We start from the raw sequence: 25,028 nt of genomic DNA, 5'->3' as shown, positions 1-25,028 counted from the left end.
ACACCTCAGAGATGAAGTTGGGTGTAGGCAAACACACTTCATTCTGGCTCAGCTTCCCTGGGAACTACATGTTACTGCTGAAACTCTGCTGTCTGAAGCTGTGCATGGGTTTCCCTCCAGGGGATTCTCCAGTGAGCTTCCAGTGAACTTAGTATCTCCTTGAGCTTTTATGAAACTTAGTAGCCTGGAGAAGAGGAGGCTTAGAGGTGACCTTACTGCTCTCTACACATTCCTGAAGGGAGGTTGCAGACAGGTGGGGTTGGTCTCTCCCACCAGGCAGCACTGACAGAACCAGAGGACGCAGCCTCCAGCTATGTCAGAGAAGGTATAGGTTGGATATTAGGAAGAATTTTTTCATCAAAAGAATAATAAAGTATTGCAATGCTCTTCCTAGGGAGGTAGTAGAATCACCATCTCTGGATGTGTTTTAAAAAAGACTTGACATGGTGCTATTTTCTAGTTGAGGTGTTAGGGCATAGGTTGGACTCGATGATCTTAGAGGTCTCTTCCAACCTCATTATTCTGTGATTCTGTAAAGTGGGCAGAAAAGCCACCAGCTTTAAGGCAAGGCTCGTCCGTCCACTCAAAGTTGAGTGCCAAGGACCTGTGTGACCAGGGAGCTTCAGGGGACCAGACATTCCAGGGCTATGTGCCCATCTCCTGCAGGTTTGCTCCCTTTAGGCAGGTGCAATCCCACAGCTGGTTAGACTTGAGCTGCAGTGTGGTGGAGTTTGTGGGTCCCCAGGACAAAGGAAGAGATGAGAATCTTGACTCCATGTTTCAGAAGGCTGATTTTTTATTTTATGATATATGTTATATTACAAGAAAATTATATACTAAAGGAATAGAAGAAAGGATTTCATCAGAAGGCTAGCAAAGAATAAATAATAAAATCTTGTGACTGACCAGAGAGTCTGACACAGCTGGACCTGTGATTGGTCATCAAGTAAAAACAACCACATGAGACCAATCAAAGGTGCACTTGCCACGTTCCACAGCAGTAGATAATTATTGTTTACGTTTCAAATCTGAGGCCTCTCAGCTTTTCAGGAGAAAAACCCTAGCAAAGGTATTTTTCAGAAAATATGTCTGTGACACTGCAGTGCCACCTCCCAGTCCCTCACGCTGTGCTCGGCCTTGTTGCAGGAGCGTGGCCTGCACCGTGGTGGAGATGCTAACGGAGAAGCCGCCCTGGGCAGAGTTCGAGGCCATGGCAGCAATTTTTAAAATCGCCACGCAGCCCACCAACCCCCAGCTCCCCGACAGCGTCTCCAGCTCCTGCCGCAACTTCCTCAAGCAGATCTTCGTGGAGGAGAAGCGGAGGCCGACGGCCGAGGACCTGCTGAGGCACCCCTTTGTCAACTGCGGGCTCTGAGCGCTGCCAGCGGGGACGGGGAGCGCCGTGTGGGGAGGTCGGGCCTCACCCGGGGCTGTCCTGACAGTCCCTCCTCGCTCGCTGCTGCCTCGGCCCCGCCGCCTTGTTGGATTTTCAAGCTGCGCTCGGGACTGTGGGGAATTCAGAGCGAGGGATTTCCCGGCCTTGTGCGGGTGCTGGACCATGGAACCTCCCTGCTGCCAGCGGTACCGGGCTCGTCCCCCCTCGCCAAGTAACTGCTCTCTTGGGGGAAGTGTGACGAGTGGGGAATGTCCCCTCAGCGAAATGTCCCCCCCCCGGAAGCGGGAGTGCCCCCTCAGCAAGCGGGGAATGTCCTTCCCCGTTAAGCGGGGAATTCCCCCTCAGCGAGCAGGGAATGTCCCCCTCAGCGAGCGGGGAATGTCCCCTCAGCCAGGGCGGTGGGCTGGCGGCATCCCCAGGAGCGGTGGGGGAATGGGATGCTCAGGCAGCCATCAGCGCCTTTCGCAGAGGAACAGACAGGGCCTTCAGCCAAGCCGGAGGAGATGATCTCAGACCGCAGAGTCGGGGGGACCTGGGTGTCCCCATCCATGAGGGGACTGACCCCGCTGGAGCGGCCGGCGGGGCGGCGTTTCACACTGTCCTGTGCCTTACGCGGTTACAATCAAGGAGTGATGCTCGGCTCGGATCTGGTGTGAGGATGCAGCAGCCGTGTTGACTTTGCCTTGGCGTGTGTGTGTGTGTGAGTCTGGGAACCAGGGGGTCTTCTCGGCGTGCAGGAGGTCTCTGCTGGGTACGCCCGCGGACGGATGCCCGGGACCCCTGCCCTGGGCTGAGGGATGGGTAAATGATGGTGGTGGGGGTTAAATGCTGTGTGGGCAGGGCTGAGCAGCAGCCAGGTTGTGCTGGGAGCCATCAGGATTCAGGTGGGAGCTGAAGGGAATCTCAGCAAGGACAGCTGTGCTCATAGCCACAGTTTGCTGAGCCGTGCCCGTGCTGCTGGGATACCATCGTGTTCTGGAAGTGGAGCTGCAGGGAGAGCCCAGTGCATCTCTGTAAAACCCAAGAGAGTGCCTAAAATTAGGCAGAGAGGACTGATGCCTGTGAATCTGTGTGCATCCTACTCCGGGCAACTCCTCCTCTGTTCCTTGTGGACCAGGTACAGGGAAGGGGAGCATCAGTGGTGCCCAAGGGAGCAGCTGCAGGACAATGGAGCCCCAGACTGGGAAAGTGGAGCTGCAGCAGTGGAGGGCAGCTGGAAGCAGATTGCTTCCCTCAGTAGGTTTGAAGTTGTATGAGAAAATGGGCCAGTCAAAAGCAGAGCTGAGCTACAGCCTCTGTTCAGCACTGCCCTGCTGGAAAACCTGGGCAGGAAGCACGCACAGAGTCCCTGGAAGCTAGCTAATTAATTAATCAATCAGATCTTGGGGGGTTTGGCATAAATTAATTGCACTATCCTACCTCCTCTGCTGCATTAGCTCTTCCCACTGACTCAGCAAAGGGTCCAAAAAGCAGTTACCAGGAGGCTCCATCCTCAGGCCAGTGTGTCAGACACAGGTTTATTTTAATGCTGGTTTTCAGTGAAAATGAAAAGTGTTGCTTAGACTTAAGAAGAAAGTGGCAAATTGGTTGTTTGTGTGAACATATCCTTGAATTCTTCTGTGTGGAAAAGATCAAGACTTTGCATCACTGGTGTGATGGTGAGAGCATGTCCATGTCCTCAGCTCTGAAGAGAGAAGCAAGATTTAGGAGGCTGCCCAGTGTAGCTGTGGATGTCCCATTTCTGGAAACATTCAGGGTCAGGGCTGGATATGGCTTGGAGCAACCTGGTCTAGTGAAAAAGTGTCCCTGCCCTATGGCAAGGGGTTGGAATGTGATGAGCTCTAAGGTCCCTTCCAACCCAAACCATTCAAAGATTTTATGATTTCAATAATTATTTCAGTTTTTTAAAAAAAACAACACTGAGTATTAGGGCAAATTAAAAGAAATACCTAAAAGAATTCCCTGTAAATCTGTCTGAAAGCTATTGAGGCCATTTATTCCAGGCCAGGTTCCAGGGAAGCTGGGGGACAATGCTGGAGCAGCACTGGGGCTCGTGTCAGTCAGCCATGGGGTGATGGGCAGCTCCCCATGAGGAGGGGGAAAAGTCTTCTTTTGCTGAGGGGGATGAAAAATTTTATTCTGTGAATAGGACCAAATCCATCAGTCTGGTCAGTCATATGGGATGGATGGAAACAAACACAAGGGAAAAAAAAAATCAGTTGTCTGGGAACGGGTTTGGCAGAAGAAGGTAACAAAATGTGTGTTCACCAAAGCTAAAAAAAAAAAATCAAACCAATTTTTAAGCTGTTTTCTCTTCTTTTATTAAATCTGTTTGGTTTGGGTTTTCTCAGCCCTTCAGTGGTGGGAGGGTGTTTCCCTTCTTTGCAAAGATTTGAGAGCCAAAGGGGGCTCCTGGCTGCCCCAAAATGCTCGCAGGGCCCTCAAACCACCTCAGTCCTCCCATGGATGGATGTGGCTCGTGTGAGTGTGTGTGTGAGTGTGAGACACTCCTCAGGTGCCTTTGCCTTTCTGGTTTGTAAAACCCTTGCAGTGTTCTGATGTACAGAATGGAACTAGGAAAAGCAAATGGAATTATTCTACCATGTAAAGTCATTTTCTGTTGGTTTGGTTTGGTTTGATTTTATTTTGCCCATAGCGGGCCCTGCGGCTTTCCCTGTGTGCTGGTGAGTGTCTGTGGAGAAATAAATTCCTTTTGGGGGGTGGGGTGGGGCAGGACATGGGAACAGGCTGGCAGGAGGGTGGTGGCATCGCCATCCCTGGAAGTGTGGATGTGGGATGTGGTTTGGTGATGAACATGGTTGGATTTGATGATCTTGGAGGTCTCTTCTGTCCTTAATGACTCCATGAGCCTGCATTCCTACTGCTCACAGGCACAGCCCCTTCCCACCAGGGCAGCTCCCAGCATGGGTGGGGGGCACAGGGGGAATTGGTGTCACCATCCCAGGGGCAGTGACAAAGATTCGATGGTTCCTGGCTTTTTCTGGGACAGATGGATCTGTGCAGCTCTCTGAGCCCATGGTTCTGTGTGTCCCTTTGTCCTGATGTTCCACCTTGCACTCCAAATGCACAGGATTTTGCGCTTCTAAACTTAATTTTCCTTTATTTTAATTTATTTATTTTAAAATTTTGAGTATTTTTCTTTATTTCTATTTCATCTTCATTTTCCCACTCCTCTTCTCATTCCTCCATTATCTCTGCCCTATTCCTTTCCCCCTCCTTTTTTCCCATTCTTCCTTTTTCCCCTTCCCCCCCTTTTTTCCTCTTTTTTTTCTCCCACTTCTTTTTCCCCATCCCAGTTTTTCTTGTTTCTATTTTTTCCCTTTTCCCCTACTTTTTTCCTTTATTTCCCCCCTTTTTATTTTCTTTACTCTTGGTTTGTTGGCTTCGCGGACGGAGCGCGGTTTGGCCTGGGGGCGGTACCATGCAAATTAGATGGGCGGGGAAATGCAAATGAAGGAGCGTTTGTCCCAGTCTCCGGCATGCAAATGAGGGGGGATCCTGCCCGCCGGGCCCCCACAGGGGCTTGGCATCCCCGCTGGGAGAGGGGTGCTCCCTTCTTCGCCTCCCCTCCTGCACGCCTGTGTGCTGGAGCCCTGCTTGACCCCCAGACACCGCTGCTGTTATCTGGAAGAGTCTGAATCCCAGCGCTGTATGCTGGTTTTAATGCTGGGGCTGGCAGCGCCGGTGGCATCCCCCGAAGGAGCCGGGCGTTGTGTCCCCAGTTGCCCGGGCAGCCTGGGCAGCGATCACAGTCCGCTATCACCTGCCCTGCCACGGTGTCCCTCACCTGCACGGCTTGGCACGGACCTGCCACCCTTCTAGATTCTGCTTCTCCTTGGGTGGCACCCACAGGGTGCTCGGGAAGAACAGCCAGGCTGACCCCAGAGGGTGCTGCTCGTTCCTTGTTACCCTCCCAAACAGGTCTCCCCATGCTGGCTGTGCTTCCCACCAGCTGAGGGGTCACAAACAAATGGGGCTCCATTCACTGGGGCTCCATTCACATAAATCTCTGTAGCTGTGTGATTTTGAAAGCCCTGCAGTGTGTTCCTATAAATCCAAAGAAGGTGAGAAAGCAGCCTGTGTGTTGCAGTGCCTGAAGGAAACCTGGGGTAACAATATGCAGATAATTGTGCTGTGGTAGGGAAACAACAACCACAGCTGAGGAGTGGAGTAAAGCTGCCTTAGCACCACTGGCCAGCCCTCTGAAGTGCTCTGAGGCTGAACTGGTGACAGGGCACTTACTGGTGTTCACTGGTGGTGCTGATCCCCTGTGCCTTTAGGACACAACACCTGATGAGCTGCTGGCTGCTGTGATGACAGCTGTCCTTCAGGATGTCAACCTCCGTCCTGAGGTGCTGGGAGACATCTGTGTGGGTGAGTGACAGCCTCTGCCTGGTGAAACCCCTGGTCTGGACAGCTTTGTGGGACAGGCTCCCCATGTGGGTACTCACAAGTCTCATGGGGCTGGAATGTGTGTAACATTAGGTTTTCATGCCTGTCCTGTTGGTGGTGGGGCTCTGACCTAGTGCTGGGCAGTACTGAGCTGTGGTGATGGGAACATCCCTTCAGTGCCTGTGAGGGGAGTGCAGCCAATTGACTGGAATTGTGTCTTTGCACTCAGGGAATGTGCTGCAGCCTGGAGCTGGTGCCTTGATTGCAAGAGTTGCACAGTTTTTAAGGTAAGCTCTCAGCCAGACTGAGGTTCTTCCTCTCCTCAGTGAGCCATGGAGCAGCACAGGGTCAGAGATTGCAGTGGAGCTCATGCACTCCCAGGAATTACAGCAAATCACCTTTTGCCTAGAAACAGGACTTTGATCGAGCTCTGAGAACGCTGATGGCAAAGAGACAGGGAGGCAGATGAAGCTGTTTGATTTGTTTGTGCTGCCTGTGTTGGGCTTCTGAGAGGGACATGATGTTCTGTGGGCTCCCTGCTGCACTCTCTGAGGCTGCACCTCTCTCTGCTGGTCCCCAAACCATGGATGGGCTCAGATCTTTCTGTCATTGCTCAGTGCTGGTCAGTGGCTTGTACTGAGCTGGATCCCAGATTCCACATATTTTTGCTGGATCCTAGATTCCAAATATTTCAGTCAGTTTCTGTTGCCAGTGTTTGCTTCAATCACTGCACAACTGCCACTTTAGAGAGCTGCAGGCACAGCCTGCCATAGTTTATGAATATTACAGAACTTTTCAGGGTTTCTGGCCTGGGTCAGAGCTCAGGATTTCCAGGGCAGGGCCTTGCTTACAGAGCACCTTCTGAAGACAGATCCATGGGGAAACAGCACTTGGAACCACTTGCAAATGAAGTGAAGAAATTATCTTTGAACTTTGCTTTCCCTTGGTGCAGGACCAAATAGATCAAGAACTGGATAAAGGGATCTGCCTGGAACTTGAGGGTTAAAGTTTAATCAGGTGGATTAATGCACTCTTTAGAGCTTTGGGTTGTTGTTGTTGGTTTTTATCACTGAGTCTTTGCCAACATTCCCTTGTTTTCCAGTGGCATTCCAGAGACAGTGCCATGCTCCAGTGTGAACAGGCAGTGCTCCTCCGGGCTGCAGGCCATTATCAACATAGCTGGTAGGTGTTGTGGGCACTGGCATCAGACTCAATCCACCCAGAGCCTATCCCACCCCAAGGGCTCAATCCTCCTGTCCTCCAGTGTCTCTGAGCAGTAAAACACTGGTAATGTCTTGTGCTGTAGGGAATTTGCAGTGTGGTGTTAGCTAAATACTTTTATATCCTTGAGTGGCTGAGTTTATCCCTAGAGAAGTGACTTGGTTTTCTGGGGATAAGTTCCACCATCACCTCCATATCAGGCAGCTTCCAGAAGGGTCCTTCCAGCTCTCTCTGGCCCCCTGATAGCCTTCAGCCTCATCAGCTCCTTGGCTCTCCCTCTGGCAGGCAGGAGGGTGAGGAAAGGCCCATTTGGCTGTTGTGGGTGCTCAGGTGTTTGGAAGCTGCAGCTGGGCTGGAAATGCTTTTGCTCCTGCTGACAGTAAGAACATTTATGCACTGCTGTTACAGGTGGCATCCGAAATGGATCGTATGACATTGGCTTGGCCTGTGGGTAAGGAAGTATTTTCATAGTGCTTGCTTAGGCTTCCTGAAGGTAACACTCTGTCCCTGTGCAATAGCCTGCCAAAAAATTAGCTTTATAGCTAATTTCCAATTAACTAGCCTCTTGAAAGACCAGGAGCTCTCTTGGATGAAGAAATTAATATCCTATGTGTGCCAATGAGTGTTTTGCAGACTTACAGGATCTGTTCTGTGCTGGACAGACAAGCTGTTCTGTGCTTCAGTCCTAACATCACAAGCAGTGTTTATTTTTTGGAGGATTATGTAAACTTTAGGTTGGTTTTGGGGAAATACTAGTGGCCACATACACATTGACTTCAGAAGGAGGAGTGAAAAAAACTATTCAGTAATCCTGAGGCCAAAATACTGGGTTTCTCTTTTTTTATAACTTGATGACTCTAATCTTTCATTAATTATTACTGCACACAGTAATGTCTACCAAGATGTTGTGCTTAAAGGGACTGGTGGCCTTTGCACCCCTGGCTGTGCCAGACACTGGGTTTTGCTGTGGGAAGCTGTCTGGCCTCTGCCCTGCAGGCTCCTCCATGAAGACATACAATCCTTAAGTTACAAACAGCTTTTGGGAGCTGGGTTTATCCCAAGTCTCACTCTTCCACAGAGTGGAGAAACCCTGGATTCAAGCACAAAAGACAGTAGCTGGGGTTTACTTACTTAAAACCCAGTCCTGTGCCTTGCTTCAGGAGCAGATGCAGCTGAAGTCAATGATGGAGTGTCCCATCATAGAGCTAGTTTAAATTGCTGAGAGCACTTACTACAAGCTGCCTTACTTTCTGCTTGCCTTTCATTTTCCAGGAGTAGTTTCTTTGTTATTTATTCTTCATGAAGGTATTTGTGTGGTGCAGAGTAGAATTCAAACCCTCTTCTCATTGTCGGCTTCATAATTCAGATTGATCTTACAAAAGCTCACAAGTCTTAACTGATGGCTTTGTATTTCTGCAGTAAATTTGAGTATCTTCAATGTGTTAATTCATTTGTGGGTCAAAGATTGCATACTGTGGGATCCATGTCTGAAATTCTTTGTATTGTGAAACACAAATGGTGCAACTCACTGAAATCTCTTTGTCGCAGTTTGCTCAATACTTCTTTTTCTACTGCCAACCTGTTCTTAAGATCTGAGTGGTATTTTTATGTCTGTTGGCAATCTCACTGAAAACTCCAGCCCTTGAACCTCATTATGTTTGAGGACAAATGTGCCAGAATCATAGCAATTCCTTCCTAGCTGTGGAAACACAAGAAATTAACTGCTGACATTGGTATCCTGTTCTAGTGAAGCAAGAACCAATTGAATCTCACAATCTGTTTTCATTTCATAATAATTGTTAAATTGATGATTAAAGAGCTTCTGCCTCAGCCAGTTCCTAATTAGCAGCTGTGTTTCTGTGGGATAATGGGAAAGCATGTTGTCAGGATACTGAGTTTTGATCAGTCTTAATGGAGCAATTCAAATTTTTCTTGTGTTTAGAGTGGAAACAATGTCCCTCAGAAGTGCAAATAACCCTGGTGATATCAGTTCCAACATGATGGATAACCCCAAAGCTCGAGATTGCCTTATTCCTATGGGGTAAGTGTTTCCCCTTCCCACAGTTAAAGGTTTTTATAGATGCTCTGTCTCCTCAGTGACACCACAGTTACAAATCAACCTGAATGTGGTGAGCTTGGAGCCGTGTGTGTTGGCATCCTTGGCTGTGGTGGAAGATTAATGATGTGAAATGGGGGGAAATCAACAACTCTGATCAAAGATTTTCTTGTCTTGAGATCAATGGCTTGTTGAGCAAGGAGAACAGATTTGAACCTTGTTCTGGTCCTAGATTGGATTCAGGATTAGCTTTTGCCAGCAGTTCTGAGTTGCCAGGATTTGGATGTGGCCATTCCTTCTTTTTCAATACATGTCTGTCAGTTTGTGTGACTCCAAGGACAATCTTGTGCTTAATCCTATTTTGGCTTTCAAACTCAAGCCACTGCTTATACCTCGTGTGATCTCAGTAGAAGCCAACTGCAGCTCCTGAGGTGTGTCCTTGCATTAACTCTGTGATGTTTTTTCCCCAGAATAACCTCAGAAAATGTGGCAGAGAAGTTTGGAGTTTCCCGGAAGAAGCAAGATGCCTTTGCATTGGCTTCCCAACAAAAGTAAGTGCTGTTTTTGTTAGTCTTTTGGGGTTTTTTAACCTTTTAGTTAAGAAATAAGAAGAGCTAGAAAACACATTGCTACTTCCTGTTGAGGTGCAGCCTTTGTGTTGCCTTCCAGTCTTTAATAGTGCACAAAGAAGCCTGAGAGGTCCAACTGAAATGCAGTGCAGGGTTGTGGGTGATGGGGGAACTGGAGTCCAGAGTTGTACTGGGATTGTGGGACTGATCTCACACAGGTATCACTGGGCACACAGACCCTGAGCAGTGAGTGCCCTGCTTGTTCCAGCATCCAAAGGTCCCTGCCCATGGCAGTGGGGGTGAAACTGGATGATGTTTAAGGTCCTTTCCAACCCAAACCATTCTGTGTTCTGTGACAGAACCTCACGGAGGTTTCTGGAACGAGTGCCTGGTGAGGTATTTTCACAGTGGCTTTGGCTCAGGATCACTGGAACCTGAACGTGGGAGCAGCAGCAGGAGGAGCCTTTCTCCTGAGGGAATAGTTGAGTGTGGCTGTTGGTAGAAAACTGCTGAGCTTGTGAGAAGAGTGACTTGTCCTCAGTGCAGGTGTTTGGCTCTGAGGGAGTCCAGTCCTACCTCTGATAACCTTCCTCTGGGTTAAATCACTGCCAAAATCAACTGACCCTGGAATCTGTGGGGCTGTGCTGCCAGAGCAGTGGCAGGTGATAAAGTTCCTGCCATCAAAGAGTTAAACTTGCTTTCAGAGCTCTGTCCAAGCATCAGCCTGGTCCAATTATTTATCTAACACAGGAAGCCACTGCACAGGGTAGTTAACCTTTAAATTCCGGCCCTGCTGCTCAGGGAACTTGGCATGCCAGCCTTTCTCACTGCCATGGAACTGATAACCAGAAGGGTTTGTGGATGTGATCCTCACACTCACAGGAGGCAAGGGGTGACTTTCTGGCCTTGCTCTCAGGATATCTGTGGAGTTACTGACCTGTCCTTCAGCATTTGCTCTAACTCTCACTTACCTGGGAGCATTGAATATTTTCATTTTTTATGGGTAAAAGTGTAAAGTGATGAAGGGGTAAAACAAGCTTTTAGTCTCCAATTTGTACTCTCTGTGAAGGATTTACCTCTGGAAGGTAAATCTAAATAAGCTCTGCTTTGAAGAGCTTATTTAGATTTTTAAAATATCTTGCTGATAGGAAAGATTAAATCTACATGGCTTGAGCTGGTTCTGGTTTAGTTAATTGTATTCTGTTTGGTCATGACAGTTGTTGACTGCTGCTAGTTTAGGGTTCATTTATTCTCTTACAGTTGTGATGTGGCTGTACACCTGAAAAAAGTAAAATTTCATGTTGGGGGCTGGTGGTGGTCAGTCAGGCACAGAGGTGTTGATGGGAACAGAATGGGGATATTGCTCTGAAATGAGGGATCCTGTGACCCAGATTAAGGGACAATGCCCGTAATGTTGATGCAGAGGTAAAAGGTGTCTTTCCATGAATGGAAGTAAGAATTTGCCTGTTGTCTTGACCACCACTCAGTAATGATGTACCAAATCCCATCTTAGTTCATTCTCTGTCTAACTGCTTTCCTTCACTTTAGTTCTCCTGCACTTCACCTCCAAAATATTTTAAACTTTCATACTCTTTTTTTTTTTACCAGAGCAGCAAAAGCTCAGCAGATGGGACTGTTTAAAACAGAGATTGTTCCAGTGAAGACCACTATTGCAGATAATGAGGGCAACAAAAAAACAATCACTGTGCACCAGGATGAAGGGATCAGACCCTCCACAACACTGGAAGGCTTGGCAAAGCTGAAACCTGCCTTCAAAGAGGATGGAAGCACTACAGCAGGTCAGCTCAGCTGTTCCATTTGTGCTGTTCCTCTGGTTTACCTGCCTTTGCTGGAACAAAAAGCATGTTAACAGGTCTCTTCCAACAGGGAATGCCAGCCAGGTCAGCGATGGAGCAGCTGCTGTTCTCCTGGCAAAACGCTCCAAGGCAGCACAGCTGGGACTGCCAGTGCTGGGGGTGCTGAGGTCCTTTGCTGTGGTGGGGGTGCCACCTGATGTGATGGGCATAGGGCCAGCCTATGCCATCCCTGTTGCTGTGGAAAAGGCAGGTGAGAACCATCTGGTGCTCAGGCAAAGCAGATCAGACTCTTTGGACTGAGATTTAAGGTTATTTTATTCAAACTTGTGCAGCTGTTGGCCCCAGGAACAGTGAAGTTAAATCTGAAACTGTAAAAAAGGTTCTGCCTCAGATTGTTGGAATGCCTTTGCCTTGTACTGGTGTGTAAATTGTCATTCACTCACCTCTGAGAGGCTCAGGAGTAAATCCCTGCACAGACTCAACAAGAGCTGACATGTGGCAAGTGATTCAGTGCTCACTTAGTGCTGTTTTCTCTTCTTTATTATGGCCAATGTGTAGGGGGTAGTTTTGTGTTTGGTTTTTGATGGATTTTTCTCTTTACAATTTTGTCATCTTAGTTAGGTTTTTTACCACACTCATTGGGTTAAACAGCTTTATTAGCTGATGAGCTGATTTAGCCTGACCTGGCTACAGTCCCATGCCCACCTGTAGCTTTACCTTCCACTCTCTGAACACCCTTCAATCCTTAATCCCTCTGCAGAGAAACCACACTTAATCTGAGGAAATTTGGCAGGCTCAGTGACACAGTGCCATGAACTGGGATATTTTGCAGTCTTTAGGCACTGCTGTACATAAACTTGTTCAAGTGCAGATACCCCACATGGAGCTGAGGTTCCTCTTTCTTAGATGGAGTAGAACTGGAATTCATAGAGGGAGGCTGTCAGGCAATTACTCTCTTTAATATAATCATGAGGCAAAAATATCTCCTTTTAACTCCTGACTTTTCTGGCCCACAGGTCTGACTCTGAATGACATTGATATATATGAAATTAATGAAGCCTTTGCAAGCCAGGTGAGTGAGCATCATGTTTGTTTTGCTGCATTGCTTGGCAACTGAGTGTATTTCAGCTCGGTCTCCAGGTTAAGATTTTTAACTTGTTCCACATATTACATCTTCAGCCAAATGTTAATAACATGTGCAGACTATTTTCCTTTTCCTTCAAATAAAAACGACCAGGGCATTGCTTATACAGCTTAATATTAGAAAAAAAAAAGTCCACTAAGTAAGAATTGGCTATTGTGCTCTCATACCAACTTGCAACATCTGTTTCACCAGGGCTGTGGTTTATTGTCAGGTTGTCTGAATGTGTGTGGGCTCGGTTTCAGATGAAGTGAGCAGTTTTAGCTCACTTCTCTGCCTTGGATCAGTTGCACTCCTTTCCCCTGAGAACGATGGTCTAGCTGGGCTCAGGCCTCTGACCTGAAGGAGGAGAGCTGAGAACTAAGGAAGACAAGAGCACCTCCATGAAATCATTCCCTGTGTCTCTGCAGGCTGTGTACTGTGTTGAGAAGCTGGGCATTCCCATGGAGAAGGTGAACCCCCTGGGAGGAGCCATAGCCCTGGGACACCCCCTGGGCTGCACCGGGGCCCGGCAGGTCGTCACTCTGCTCCATGAACTGAAGCGCAGAGGGAAGAGGTGAGTGCTCAGCATCAGCACTGGCCTCACACCTGCTGGCTCTGCAGCTCCCACAGGCTCAGGGGTCACCAGCTGGGTTAAACTTTCTCCATCCCCTGAAGGAGGTAACTGTCCCTTTGGGTTAAGCTTTCTCCATCCCCTGGATGAGGTAACTGTCCCTTTGGGTTAAGCTTTCTCCATTCCATGAATGGCTTTGAACCTGAATTCCCTGCGGCTCTCCTAGCAAAACAGGAGAGCAGTAGACAGCTCAAATTTATTGTATTCTTTATTTTTATTTTTTCCCTGGATGATGTAAGCCTGAGCTGTGTTTTTCTTTTTCCTTAATTCCATGTGCTCTTTGTTTCAGAGCATACGGAGTTGTGTCCATGTGCATTGGAACTGGCATGGGCGCTGCAGCCGTGTTCGAGTACCCAGGGAAGTGAAGTGAGCTCCAGTGCTGACACAACAACACCACAGCTCCCTCTCTGCCTTCCCTAGGCATGGCAAGTGATTGCCACTGAAATCAAGTGGGTTCTGGGATTTATTAGATCTACAAATTTTAGGCAGAAATTGTGAAGTAGAATTAATGGTGCAGTTCTGCGAAGAAGGTGAGGAAATGCAAAACTGGCACATGGCTTCCTGACATAACTAATTAGCTCAGCTGAAATTCAACTACAGCCCCTTGTGTGGTGATTATGAATTAATATTTTTAATTTAATTGATCTCTTTATTCTGTGAAAATTACCAGAGGGAAGTAGTTCATGGGACAGTATTTTTGTATGACAAATTGGCAAAAAGAGTCACTCAAAACAAAGACATCAGTCCACATGAAAAGACTTTGCCAGCATTTCCTTAAGAGGTTCCACCATTTTGTAAGAAGTTTAAAAGAGCTTTTTTTGAAGCAAAGACTTGACATCCTTGCCTTTACAATTGTGTCTGTTCTAACCCAGTCAGAAATTGTCTGTATCTTAAATTGTCCCTGCACTGGAGGATGGGCTGTAGCTCGCTGCTGGTGGAGCTGCTCTGAAGCCTCCAGTGGGAGAAAGTGGAAGGACTGAACATAATTTCCACAGGAAATGCTTGAATGGGAAGGTTCTCTTGAATTGCTAGAAGCCAGGATTTGGATGTGGCCATTCCTTCTTTTTCAATACATGTCTGTCAGTTTGTGTGACTCCAAGGACAATCTTGTGCTTAATCATATTTACTTAGCTAAAATAAAGCAAATTGCAGCTTTACATTTACTGCAAGCACTACATGGACATCAGTGACAGCTCAGTCCTTCAGTGCTAATACAAACATTTTCTATCTTGTGTCTTTTGTCATCCCTTATTTCTTCTCTTGTCTGAACAGGAAGATCACTGAAACTCAGCTTGAAAAAGAAATTTACTCATTGCTGCTTTGAATTTGTAACAAACTGAAGTTCTTTGTCCTGACTTTTGTTTTTGCACTTAATAATACAATTGGGTTCTTGCAGTACATTTGTTTCCTTTTTATGATGATTTTTAGTTGAAGGTCATGATGAGTTAGAGCTCTCTGATATTTTCACAATCCCATGCTGAAACCTGTCTCACCCAGCAATCACACAGACCCTTAGAGCCAAAAAATTGAATTATTTAGATGGGATAATGAGCCATTTATAAAAGCCTTTTATTTCATGGAAGTGGAAAATTTAACAGACTCAGAAGTGGGAATTCCAGTGACCTTTAGCTAAAATAATACTAAAATAGTTTAAAGAGAAGTGAGAGCAAATGGGAACCATGTGGGGGGAAAGAATGAAAAGGAAGAAGGGTTCCTCCCTCTTGCTGAAGGGGGTGTTCTCAAGGCCCAAGCATGATGAAACACACAGATTGGTAATTTTCCAAGGAGACCAGGGAAAGTTCTCTCTTCCCTTTTTCATGTAAGGCACTGAGAAAACAGCCTGGGAAATGCTGGCCTATTCACCAATTCTTGTTTTATAATGTGTCAATGTCCATTTTAATGTCAAACAAATAAATGAGGCAAAACAAAAACTACTTTAAGGTATGAATAGCCTTTAGCTGTGATTCAAGCCATGCTGGGCTCTGCAGAGGGCTTTGGCCTGACTTAGCTGCTTTGCAATTTAAAACCTTGTTCTGAGCCTAAAGCTAAGCTTATCACAGCAATTACAGTAACAGTACAGAGTGTGATTACGACTGGTTAAGGTACCACGAGAATTTCTTTCCTCATAACCTAAATTTTCATTCTGCTAAAATTCCAGTCCCTACTAAAACCAGAAGTAGATGAAAATACAGGCTCAGCTGCTGGCACATCTGCATCCAACCTGTTACCTTGACATTTGTCCCACATTGTCCTGCTTAATGCACCTTCCCACAGTGCACTCCTCTCCCTCTGAGGTGCAGCTTGCAAGGCTTCTCTTCCAGCATTCCAGAAATGGTCACAATTGCTTCATAGTCAGTGTTGCTCCTGAAATGCACAGCAAAAAGTTCAGTTACAGCTACATGCAGTCCTGTGTTTAGGGATGAGATGAAAAAGGGACAATGGTGACCTAAGAATGCTCCAAGTCACAAGCACAGGTCACTGATGTTAGTGCCAAGTCCACAGGGCTGTGTTCCATGGGTACAGTACATGGTGTTTGAAAAGGATGTTCAGCTCTCTGCCTGAAGACATTGGATTCATGTTTGAAAGAATGAGATTATCATCCTACTTGTGAAATTCTGGTTCAGGTGAATAAATGAAATGAAGCTCTGCTGGGAGCAAACACCTGCACTGTCTTGATGCGAAAACTCCTCCCTGTGACAAAGCTTGAAGGGAAAAGTTTCTGTCACTCCCCTGAGACAAGGGGCAGTCAGTGGATCCCAAACTGTAAATTAACATCAAAAAGGTTACAGTTAAAGAGCATTATTTGCCCAAGGCTAATGCCACTCAGTGCTCCTGAGACTGTTCCTGTGGAGGACTCCTGTGTGTCCAAGTGCCAGCTGTTGTAAGGGCCTGAGGCAAATGCCTGTTCTGCCAGTCTTTGTTTTTTCCTTCTCATAAAACAATTCTCCTTCTCACTGAATTGGGGAGGTGAATTATTAAAATCACCTCACACCTTGCATATAATTATCTCCTACTGCCACACTGATCCCACACTCTGCTGTGTTGGGAATTCTTCTATGGAGTCCCACAGCTGAGCTGGTTGCTATACAGCAACATTTTTGCTTTCTGGTATTTCCAGGCATTTTCAGCCATGCTGATTATTGCATTTTTCAGACAAAAAGAAGTGCTTCAGGCATATTCAGCAGAATTCCAGAAAAAATTTGGCAGTCAGGACCCTGGGGAGGCTTCTGGACCACCATGCTCCTCTAAGTAGGGACAGTTTAGTGCAGCTGCTCAAGGCTCCATCCCATTGCACTATCAGTGGCTCCAGTGATGGAAATCACTGGGTTGTGTTCCAAGGAGATGGGAGTTATGGCAATAACTCACCCACAGTTTGCTTGAAATTTCCCTGTCAGCAGTTTTCAGAGCTCACTGAAATCACTAGGATAGACTTATTTTAACTTGCTGCCACCATGTGATAACCTCCAAAAATACTTTGTAATGAAAAATGAGTTTTCTTACATTAGTTGCATCTCCCTGCTCAGAACAAAGAAATTAATGTCTTTGGGTCATCATAGAATCATGGAATGTTTTGGGTTGGAAAAGACAGCAAACCTCATCTTGTTCCAAGCCCCTGCCCTGGGCAGGAAAACCTTCCACTAGAACAGGTTGCTCAAAGCCTCATCCAGCCTGGCCTTAAACAGTTCCAGAGATGGGGCAGCCACAGCTTCTCTGGGCAGCCTGTGCCAGGGCCTCACCACCCTCACAGTGCAAAAGTTCTTTCTAACCTAACCCTGCCCTCTGGCAGTGTGCAGCCATTCCCCCTTTCCCATCACTCCAGGCCTTTGTCCCAAGTCCCTCTCCAGCTCTCCTGGAGCCCCTTTAGGCACAGCAAGGGGCTCTGAGGCTCCCCAGAGCTTTATCCAGGCTGAACAACCCCAGCTCTCTGTGAAGAGCACAATTTCAGTCACAATTACAGTTAACTGTACCTTGCAGCAAAGCTGATCTGTAGAATCTCTCTGGTAGGTGCCTCCCCTTCACGTGCCTCCAAAATGCCTTTGGTTGGGAAGATGGAAAATACTTGCAGGGCCTTTGGGCTTTTCTCTTCATCTGCAGTGGAAGGGGCAAATGTCAAACAAAGCCATACAACACCCTCTGTGTAAGTGTGCACACCAAGTAGCACTCATGGCAATGCATGTCTTTGCTGAGCAACTAACACATCGTGTCTCACACTGTCAGAGGGTTTCTGTGTGTGTGCCCAGGCTCTGTTTTCATCTTCCAATCAAGGGCAATGATCAGTGGTCTCCACATTGAAATAATAAGGCCCTGATCTTTCCTCTGGAGCCCATCTATTATTAACAGCATTAGGCTCATGCTCAAACTGAACCCATGAGGAGTTGCTGCTTCTTGTTGCCCCTCAGGACTGATTTATAAATGAGCAGAGCATGTCCAAGCATTGTGAGGGCTGAGACACAATCTTTTGGTTAGATGTGAAGTAACTGCTGAAATCAGTAGTGGGACAATAATGTCAAATAAGGGAGGGGAAGGAGAGGAGGGAAAAAGGCCATATAAGTGAGAACAAAAGCAGACCATGTTTGCACCCAGGATCATCATATATTGCCCCTATATTGAGTGAGTGCATACAGTCTTAATAAAAACACTGAAGAGTGAAATTCTAGAATAAGGAGATCAATTGCAAAACCAGAATACCCAGCAAAGCAGTCCAGTAGCTTCTGCAGCCACTCCTGTTGTACAGGAAGACATGTTCTGTCTTGGTCTCTGCAACAAAGCAGGTCTGGAAATCAACACTGTCACAGGAGAGCTCCAGGACTGGCACAGTGAGATAGGCAGTCACTGGCACCAGCTGCAAAACAGGGGAAAGGGAGAAGAGAATAAAACCCACCTCAGTTTTATAGAGCTTTGGTAATTCCTGCTCTAGCTGGATCATTCTTAACCCCAATCACTGAATCAAGAATCATTGTTCTGTGTTCTTTCACAATAGAGTCAATTCCCATTCTAACAGCCTTGAGTGAATGAAGTTGTTGCTTGTGTGTTAGTTTTTTGGGATGGGTTTTCAAACCAGACACTGTGATCTTAATGAAGTAACACAGAGTGAACATTCTCATTTGTTTTTAGGGTTTTCTGTGGAACTGCAGACATTACAGCATCTCCTGGTCCCTCAGGACTGTGTATGGCCCACTGTGAGTCATTCAGTTTGTGCAGATTGCCCAAGGTTATGATTCACTTGACTGTATCTTAGGTATGGTGCTCAGTCTCACACAGGTCATGCCTCAGAAATACCTGGTGTGAAAAGAACACAGAAGTGCCTGCAGTGTGCTGGGTGCTGCAAGCTGGGAAGGGGTTACAGATTTCTGACTGGAAGGGATCATCTTTACATGCACCTGGGCTTTGACCACACTGCAGGAGCTCAGCAGACTCAGGAGCCTCTCCAGAAGCCCTTGGTTGCTGCAGGAGGCATTGCCTGGTGACTCAGGCATGGCTTGTTCCCTGAGACAGCCCTGACTCCTTTCTCAGAGTCATCCTGAGACTGGGTGTGTGGCCCTTTGAGTGTCACCCAGGCTGCCATGCAGAGCTGGGGTCCCAGGGTGTGACCCCAACCTGCACAGCCCACCTGGGAATCACCTGCAGAATCAGCAGAGAGCAATCCCACAGCCACTTGCTTTCCCTGGATGACCCCATTTACTCCAGAGGTGCCTGTAATTCAAGGCTGAGTAAATCCTAATCCAAGTCAGAGATGCTGCTGAAACAGCCCTTTCCCAGGGCCCAGAGACCCTGTCCTGACCTTACCTGGGTAGTGCAGTTACTGTGCTCAATGACCAGATTTTGATTGAACTTCAGCTTTCTCTCTCCATTCTCCAGCTGGAGCACTTGGCATCCAGGAAGCAGCTGGGTGTCTGGCAAATGCTGATACCTGAGTAACTCCAGATTTGTGTGGAATGACACTTGCACCTGTGGGAAGAGAAATCCTGATGACCATCACATAAGATGACAACTGTGTGCAGGAAATCCAAAGTACACAAAGGCCCAGGCACACATTTTCCCACTGGAACCCAAAGGTGTCATGCCAGCAGCCAAATTCCCACTGGAACAAAGCAATACAATTAAAGAAAAAAACCACAGCTACTTCCTATGAATCCAGTACACAGAGATGGAGTGTAAAGGTGAACAGCTGATCTCTGAACCACAGTGGAGAGAAACAGCCTCTAGCAAGCCAAAGGTTTTGAGTTCTTGAGGGTACAAATACCACGTTCCCAAAGCTGTCTTAAACATCTAAATCCTCTTTCTTCCCCCACATGCAGAATTGAGATGTGTGTGTCTCCATGTCAAAATGAACACAGCAGAATGAGAAGCACACTTCAAAAATGCAACTGTTACTCATTCTTTGCAGGTTACCTAATTCTCTACTCTGGGACTTCATTTCCTTTAATGTAATTTGTACACCCAAAACGAATCAAATTTTCCTCTCCTTGCACTGCCTGCATCTAATTTAAGGAAATGAGGGAAGACTGCAGTCCTTGGAAATCTTTTAATTTGTCCAATGTATATATGGCTGTTGATTAAAGTGAGCTGCAAACCCAAAGGGTTTTCTGCAGGAGTTTGCAACAGGTCAGAGTTGATGGGAAAAGCACATCAGGAACAGAAAAAGATTACTTGCAGAAAAAAAATACTCTGCACCTGCAATGTAGCAGGCAAAATGGCAGTAATTAGCATTTGCTAATACAGCACCATTTCCTCTGAAACTGGGAGATTTCTATGCCAGTTGTGTTTTTCTGTGGTTCCTCTGGGCCACACTAACACACCAATTACTAAACTCTCTAATCTGGCACAGGATTATTATTTTTGAGCCTACCAGCATGTTTTGCTGTGGATAAAGTACGTGTTGCAGTTGCTGTTTCCTTTCCTCCTTCTTGCTGTGGGATGTTCCAGTGCTCTTTTTGGGATCTGGGCTGGAGAGGCTGAAGGGCATAGAGGGTGTAGACAGAAAGAGCCTGAAGTAGAGCCGAACCTTGGTACAATTCATGAGTTTCAAACTCTGAGTAATTACTGCATCTGTCAAAACCTGGGGGAGAAATGATTCAGAACTGGTCAGTTTTAACTCCCTGGAGAAGTCTGTGTTGCTCTGTTTGGTCATGGAGTACCAGCAGGGATCTGAAGGATTTTACCCCAAAGCAACCCACTATTTTCTACCTATGTTACTCAACATTTCTTGAGTGAAAAACCAAAATAAAAGTAACATAATAAAGTCTTAAGTTTTCAAATGCCAAGGGTCACACAACTGAAGTGACTCATTTTGCTTTTGGATCTTCATGTCCTGAAAATCAGAACTTATTTTTCTACTTACAAACTCCCCTACAATGACAGAAACATTTGAATAAAACAGGCATTGTCTGAGCTCAGCTTTTCTTATTCCTGGTGAATAAGTGCTTGTATGCTTTTTTTTTTGTTGTTCCCTATCTTGTTATGTGCAATACAGAAAATGAGGCTACTGGTGATTAGGATGCATTTTCACAGCCATGTGCACACAGCTCTGAATTCTCCCAGCAGCACAGCAATACAAAGCAGCCAAATACATCAGTGTGGGAAATACTCACTCCAAAGAAAGGCTTGGCAGGTAGGAGATCACTCGCCACTGAATAAAACACCATTCCTCTGTCGTGATCCATCTCCACTTCTAACCTGAGTGTAAAGAAGCAGGGCTGGTCACATCCCTGTCCCAGGCTGACCCCTGCCATGAGGGTGGCAGCTGTGACTGTGGCACTTACAGGGGATGTCTCAGGACAGCCTCCACGTGCACTCGGAGCGGTGGAGCTTCATAGCCATGGCTGCGCCGCACCTTGCTGGGCACCCTCCTTGCCAGCTGCCAACAAGATAGAAACAGAAATCCTGTGGGAAATGGCATCACTGAACCTGAAATGCTGCTTGGAGCTGTCAGCCAAAATAGGATCCTGCATGGCAATGTAGTGCCTGTTTGTTAGGCATGATGGAACAGCAGAGGCCAAGCAGTAGCTGGACTCTGAGTGGCTGTGGGCGGTACAGATGCAAGGAAGGTTTAGATCAGATGTTGGGAAGAAATTCTTCACTCTGAGGGTGGTGAGGCCCTGGAACAGGCTCCCCAGAGAGTCTGTGGATGCCCTATCTCTGGAACCATTCAAGGCCAGGCTGGATGGCATGTGGAGCAACTTTTTCTGGTTAAAGATGTTGCTGCCATTGCAGGGGGTTGGAGCCAGGTGGTCCTTTCCAACTCATACCATTCCAGGACTCTATTATTCTACATTTCTTTCTTCGGGAATAAGGATTATTAGTGTTGTTTTTACTGAACATTCTACTAGCATTCATTCAGGTCACCTTGCACCTTTGCAACAATTAATGTCAGAGAATCACTGAGCCATTCATAAAACCCTGATCAAGCCTCACATCAGCAGTTGTTGAAGAGGAAGTTTCCCAGAGGAGAGATACGCTGTCCAAATTCACACAGGAAGGTGGATGCAGAGCCAGGAACAGGACTCAGCAGTCCTGAGTCTCACTTCCATTGTCAACTATTGTTATCAATAAAACCTGATGTTGTGATAGCATTTCAAACCCCTGGGCTTTTGTCTGGGGCAGCAGACCCCAGACAATGCAAGAAGATGGTGACATTCCCACCCCAGAATGCTTCCAAGCTCCAAGAGAAATGCAACAGATGAACAACGCTGGTTAAGGAAGGATGTACAGGATGGCAGGAACAGGACTGTTTACACAGACTGGCCAGGTAACAGCAGCCTGTACATAAATTACAGGAAGGGAAATGACATTCCCCTTTGGCCTTGCTGTGACAGTTTACCTTGTTGTCCAGGCTCATGAAGCCCAGCAGCAGCGCGTCACAGCACAGCTGAGCCTCGGTGTCCGGGATGACGAGCGGGGTGAAGGAGATGTAAACGTCGCTGCTGCCACCTCCTGGAACCACCTGCGGCCGGGAGAAAGTGTTCAGGGCACGGAGCCGCCGGGGATTGCACAAGAACCTCGGGACTCAGCTGCCAAAACTGAGTTGCACAAGCAGCATGCAATCCCCCGGGCACGGGCTCAGGCTTGCACGAAAATGCCAACATGCGACAGCCAAACTGACAATGACTTCAACTGCAAATATCACAGTGGCCACTTTTCAGCATCAACAGAGTTTAAGCACGGTCACAGACCAACTCTCTAAGCACACAAACATATATACACATCTGTTTGTTTTTAAAAATACCCAGTTCTGCCCGCTCTTACTCCCTGGCTACCTCAGGTGATTATTCCACAACTTTCATATACAAAACATTTTTTGAAGAGTTACAAGTGTGAACTAAGAGTATTTTGCAGTTCAGTTTAGTCATGGCTATTTTTTAATTTTACATGACAGCAGGGAATGTAATCACATGCACTAGCCAGCTGCAGTGGATTTTCTGGGATTTACAGGTTGGCTAGATTCTGCTTTCTTTAGGTGAATTGTGCAGGTTAAATCCTGATATTGCTGCTGGCTACACCCCACAAAAGCTGACTCCACAGTGAGGCACTTGTTGTCTGACCTTTCTCAGCCTCAGCCACCTCAGAGCTGACTGCAGCTTCATTTCTGTCATAATTTATTTTATGTAATCTTTAGCTCATTTTAACTTGTAACTGAAACCCTTTAGCAAAAAAATATTTAAGAATAAAATTGGCACACTGATGTTTTGGGCAACGCTGTCACTCATAGCTATATCTTTCCAAAGCTGTCTTTATTTTGTGATATTCCTAAGGGATTGTGACACTGTGTATTTGCTCAACTCACTTGTGAAGCACTGTGGGTTACAATGGTTTATCCCATGAGTTATCTACAGAGCACCCCTTTCCAGCAGCCTGATTTCCAGCTCTGCATGTTTCCAAAGCTTCAGGCTGGCACATTTCACCATGCCAGCCCAAGTGAGAAGACCAGAGATGTCACTCTGGAGTACAACTAACACTTAAGTCCAGTCATCAGGTCACTGCTCAGATGTAGATAGGACACTTGCTGTCAACCTTGCAAACTCTTCTCATGATCATCTCCAAAGCCTTCCTTTCACTATTTAATAGTCTACCTCAAACCAAACTCAAAGCTACCTCCTTCTGCTTCTCTGTCTCCTCTGCCTTGCAGAAAATGTGCTAAAATTAAGCAAGAAGAAAATGTAAAATTAAGCAAAGAAAATGTAAAAGTTTACTATCTGCTTTGGAGCAATAGAGTAGGGGCTGTCTGCAGGCACCCCCTCATGAGGTCGGAGGAGTACAGTGATATTTTTCTCTCCTGCAGAATCCTGACTGCTGATTTCCATCTCTTTGCTGTCAGAACCTGGAGGCTGCAGAGACACAGGGGTGGGGAATGGTTAAAACTGTTACACTGCAAGGGAGGAATGTGAGTGATCTGCACGGGGAACTGCTCAGGAAGCATGGCCAGCTCCAGTTTCTTTCTGGCACAAGGGCTGGACACGTGGATGTGTCCTGTACATTAAAATTCTCATCCACAGAGTAGCTCTCCTGAAACTGCTCCTGAATTCCTTGGAAAATGTGTATGCCTGGGTCCAGTTCTACCCAATCATGACACCTCTGGCCCATTATACAAACCAGCTACTCTGGGGCAGTGCTGTTCCCTTTGTGCACAAGAAAGGTTAGAGCTCTGTTCAAAACAACTGTGCATGCTGAGCTGAAGCAGAGAAAATGTGATCTTAATATCTTTTGTGTGAAGCTTTTGCCAGAGAAATATACAATATCCTGGGGGATACCTTCTCCCTGTCACTCCCAGCCCCTCAAGACACTAAATTGCCACATTACAATCAAATCTCCCAATCTAATTTTAGCACTGGGATAAATACCTCCATATCATTAGCTGCAATTTGAAATTTGCAGGGTAGGTTCTGCTCCCTGACTACAGCACATGTTGACACCAGAAAGCACCCACAAGAAAAGCAGAGCCAAATTAAGGAATTTTAGTTATTTTAATTCTTTCATGTAGTAATGACAATAGTTTGTCAGTGACAGTATTTTAAATGGTATTTTTTAAGCTTTTTTAACACTTTTAAGGAGAGCTAATTGCTTATAGCTCTCTCTGGAAACAGATTGTTGATCCCCAAAGCCACCTACCCACATATTGTGTGTTTGACTGGGAGAGGAGCTGACATTTCTTTTAACAACCCAGCTCTTAGTTACAAGCTCTATCTCCTGTTATTGTTTTCAACCCTTCATGCCAAAAAACCCATCATGTATCTCAGCAGCAATATAAGAAACAGCCTAAGAGCTGACCTCATCTGTGCTTTCCAGAGCTGGATAAATGCTCCCACAGGGAATGGCAGCTGCATCCAGCTTTAACACCACCTCTGACTCTGAGGTGCTACCATTTGATGCAGCCTCCTTTCCAGCCATGTCCACAGGAGGAAAAGGGTCTCCAAAGAGCACCAACAGGTCCACCAGCTTTTCATCATCTGGCTCTTGGTTGTAAACTTCCAAGTCCAGGCGGATGTCTGAATGGGAAAGGAAAAAAGGACAATTACTTCCAGTCAGTGAGGGCTCATGGCTTAGTTGGTACCAGAATATCAAGTAACACATCTGTGTCTGGCAATGGGATTTGTATTAAAATGTATCTCTTAGGTTTCCCATGTTTGCTGTAAATTAAAATTATTTAAGAGCTTGCTATAGTTTGGCCTAAATGATGTGTCCTAAATGATAATTTAAATAATTTCTATGTCCTAAACAATAATCAAAATAAACGATGAGTATTTTGTTTAGGCAAATGGATCTAGTAGAATTCAAAAAAAAAAGGTGATTGTCTTTGCTCTGAAA

General features: G+C 46.4%; 3 protein-coding genes across 4 annotated transcripts in view; 2 read left to right on the top strand and 1 right to left on the bottom strand.

Moving 5' to 3' along the window:
* LOC102044243 (mitogen-activated protein kinase kinase kinase 3-like) overlaps positions 1-4,009 on the top strand; it is a 58,030-nt gene extending 54,021 nt beyond the window's left edge. For both annotated transcript variants that reach the window (XM_031059752.1, XM_031059751.1), the window contains exon 16: positions 1,147-4,009. In XM_031059752.1, coding sequence (XP_030915612.1) covers positions 1,147-1,375 — 229 coding nt within the window. In that variant the 3' untranslated portion in view covers positions 1,376-4,009. The remainder of the gene's footprint in view (positions 1-1,146) is intronic.
* A 1,680-nt stretch (positions 4,010-5,689) lies between these two features.
* Positions 5,690-14,624, top strand: ACAA1 (acetyl-CoA acyltransferase 1). Its single transcript, XM_014308361.1, has 11 exons — positions 5,690-5,791; positions 6,039-6,096; positions 6,912-6,991; positions 7,439-7,481; positions 8,973-9,071; positions 9,557-9,637; positions 11,264-11,454; positions 11,543-11,722; positions 12,489-12,544; positions 13,024-13,169; positions 13,516-14,624. The coding sequence occupies exons 1-11, from the start codon at positions 5,731-5,733 to the stop codon at positions 13,589-13,591; spliced, it is 1,071 nt and encodes a 356-aa protein (XP_014163836.1). The 5' UTR covers positions 5,690-5,730; the 3' UTR covers positions 13,592-14,624.
* A 490-nt stretch (positions 14,625-15,114) lies between these two features.
* DLEC1 (DLEC1 cilia and flagella associated protein) overlaps positions 15,115-25,028 on the bottom strand; it is a 33,147-nt gene continuing 23,233 nt past the window's right edge. The window contains exons 29-38 of the mRNA XM_005424353.2: positions 24,492-24,709; positions 23,417-23,551; positions 22,048-22,170; positions 20,990-21,084; positions 20,819-20,903; positions 20,077-20,286; positions 19,014-19,175; positions 17,916-18,069; positions 17,195-17,315; positions 15,115-15,590 (exon numbers count right to left, since the gene is read on the bottom strand). Of these exons, the coding sequence (XP_005424410.2) occupies positions 15,482-15,590; positions 17,195-17,315; positions 17,916-18,069; positions 19,014-19,175; positions 20,077-20,286; positions 20,819-20,903; positions 20,990-21,084; positions 22,048-22,170; positions 23,417-23,551; positions 24,492-24,709 (1,412 nt within the window). The 3' untranslated portion in view covers positions 15,115-15,481. The remainder of the gene's footprint in view (positions 15,591-17,194; positions 17,316-17,915; positions 18,070-19,013; positions 19,176-20,076; positions 20,287-20,818; positions 20,904-20,989; positions 21,085-22,047; positions 22,171-23,416; positions 23,552-24,491; positions 24,710-25,028) is intronic.

Source organism: Geospiza fortis, unplaced genomic scaffold, assembly GCF_000277835.1.
Source record: "Geospiza fortis unplaced genomic scaffold, GeoFor_1.0 scaffold182, whole genome shotgun sequence".
NCBI classification, from domain to species: Eukaryota; Metazoa; Chordata; class Aves; order Passeriformes; family Thraupidae; genus Geospiza; species Geospiza fortis.
Note: the sequence above shows the minus strand (reverse complement) of the source record. Positions and strands in the feature narration are given on the sequence as shown.

What these genes read in the sequence shown, in the direction of transcription:
- ACAA1 (XM_014308361.1), top strand. Translation starts at nt 5,731, where the DNA reads ATGACAGCTGTCCTTCAGGATGTCAACCTCCGTCCTGAGGTGCTGGGA. An exon ending in GGATGGAAGCACTACAGCAG is followed by an intron (nt 11,455 to 11,542) that starts GTCAGCTCAGCT and finishes CTCTTCCAACAG; the next exon opens with GGAATGCCAGCCAGGTCAGC. An exon ending in ATGAAGCCTTTGCAAGCCAG is followed by an intron (nt 12,545 to 13,023) that starts GTGAGTGAGCAT and finishes GTGTCTCTGCAG; the next exon opens with GCTGTGTACTGTGTTGAGAA.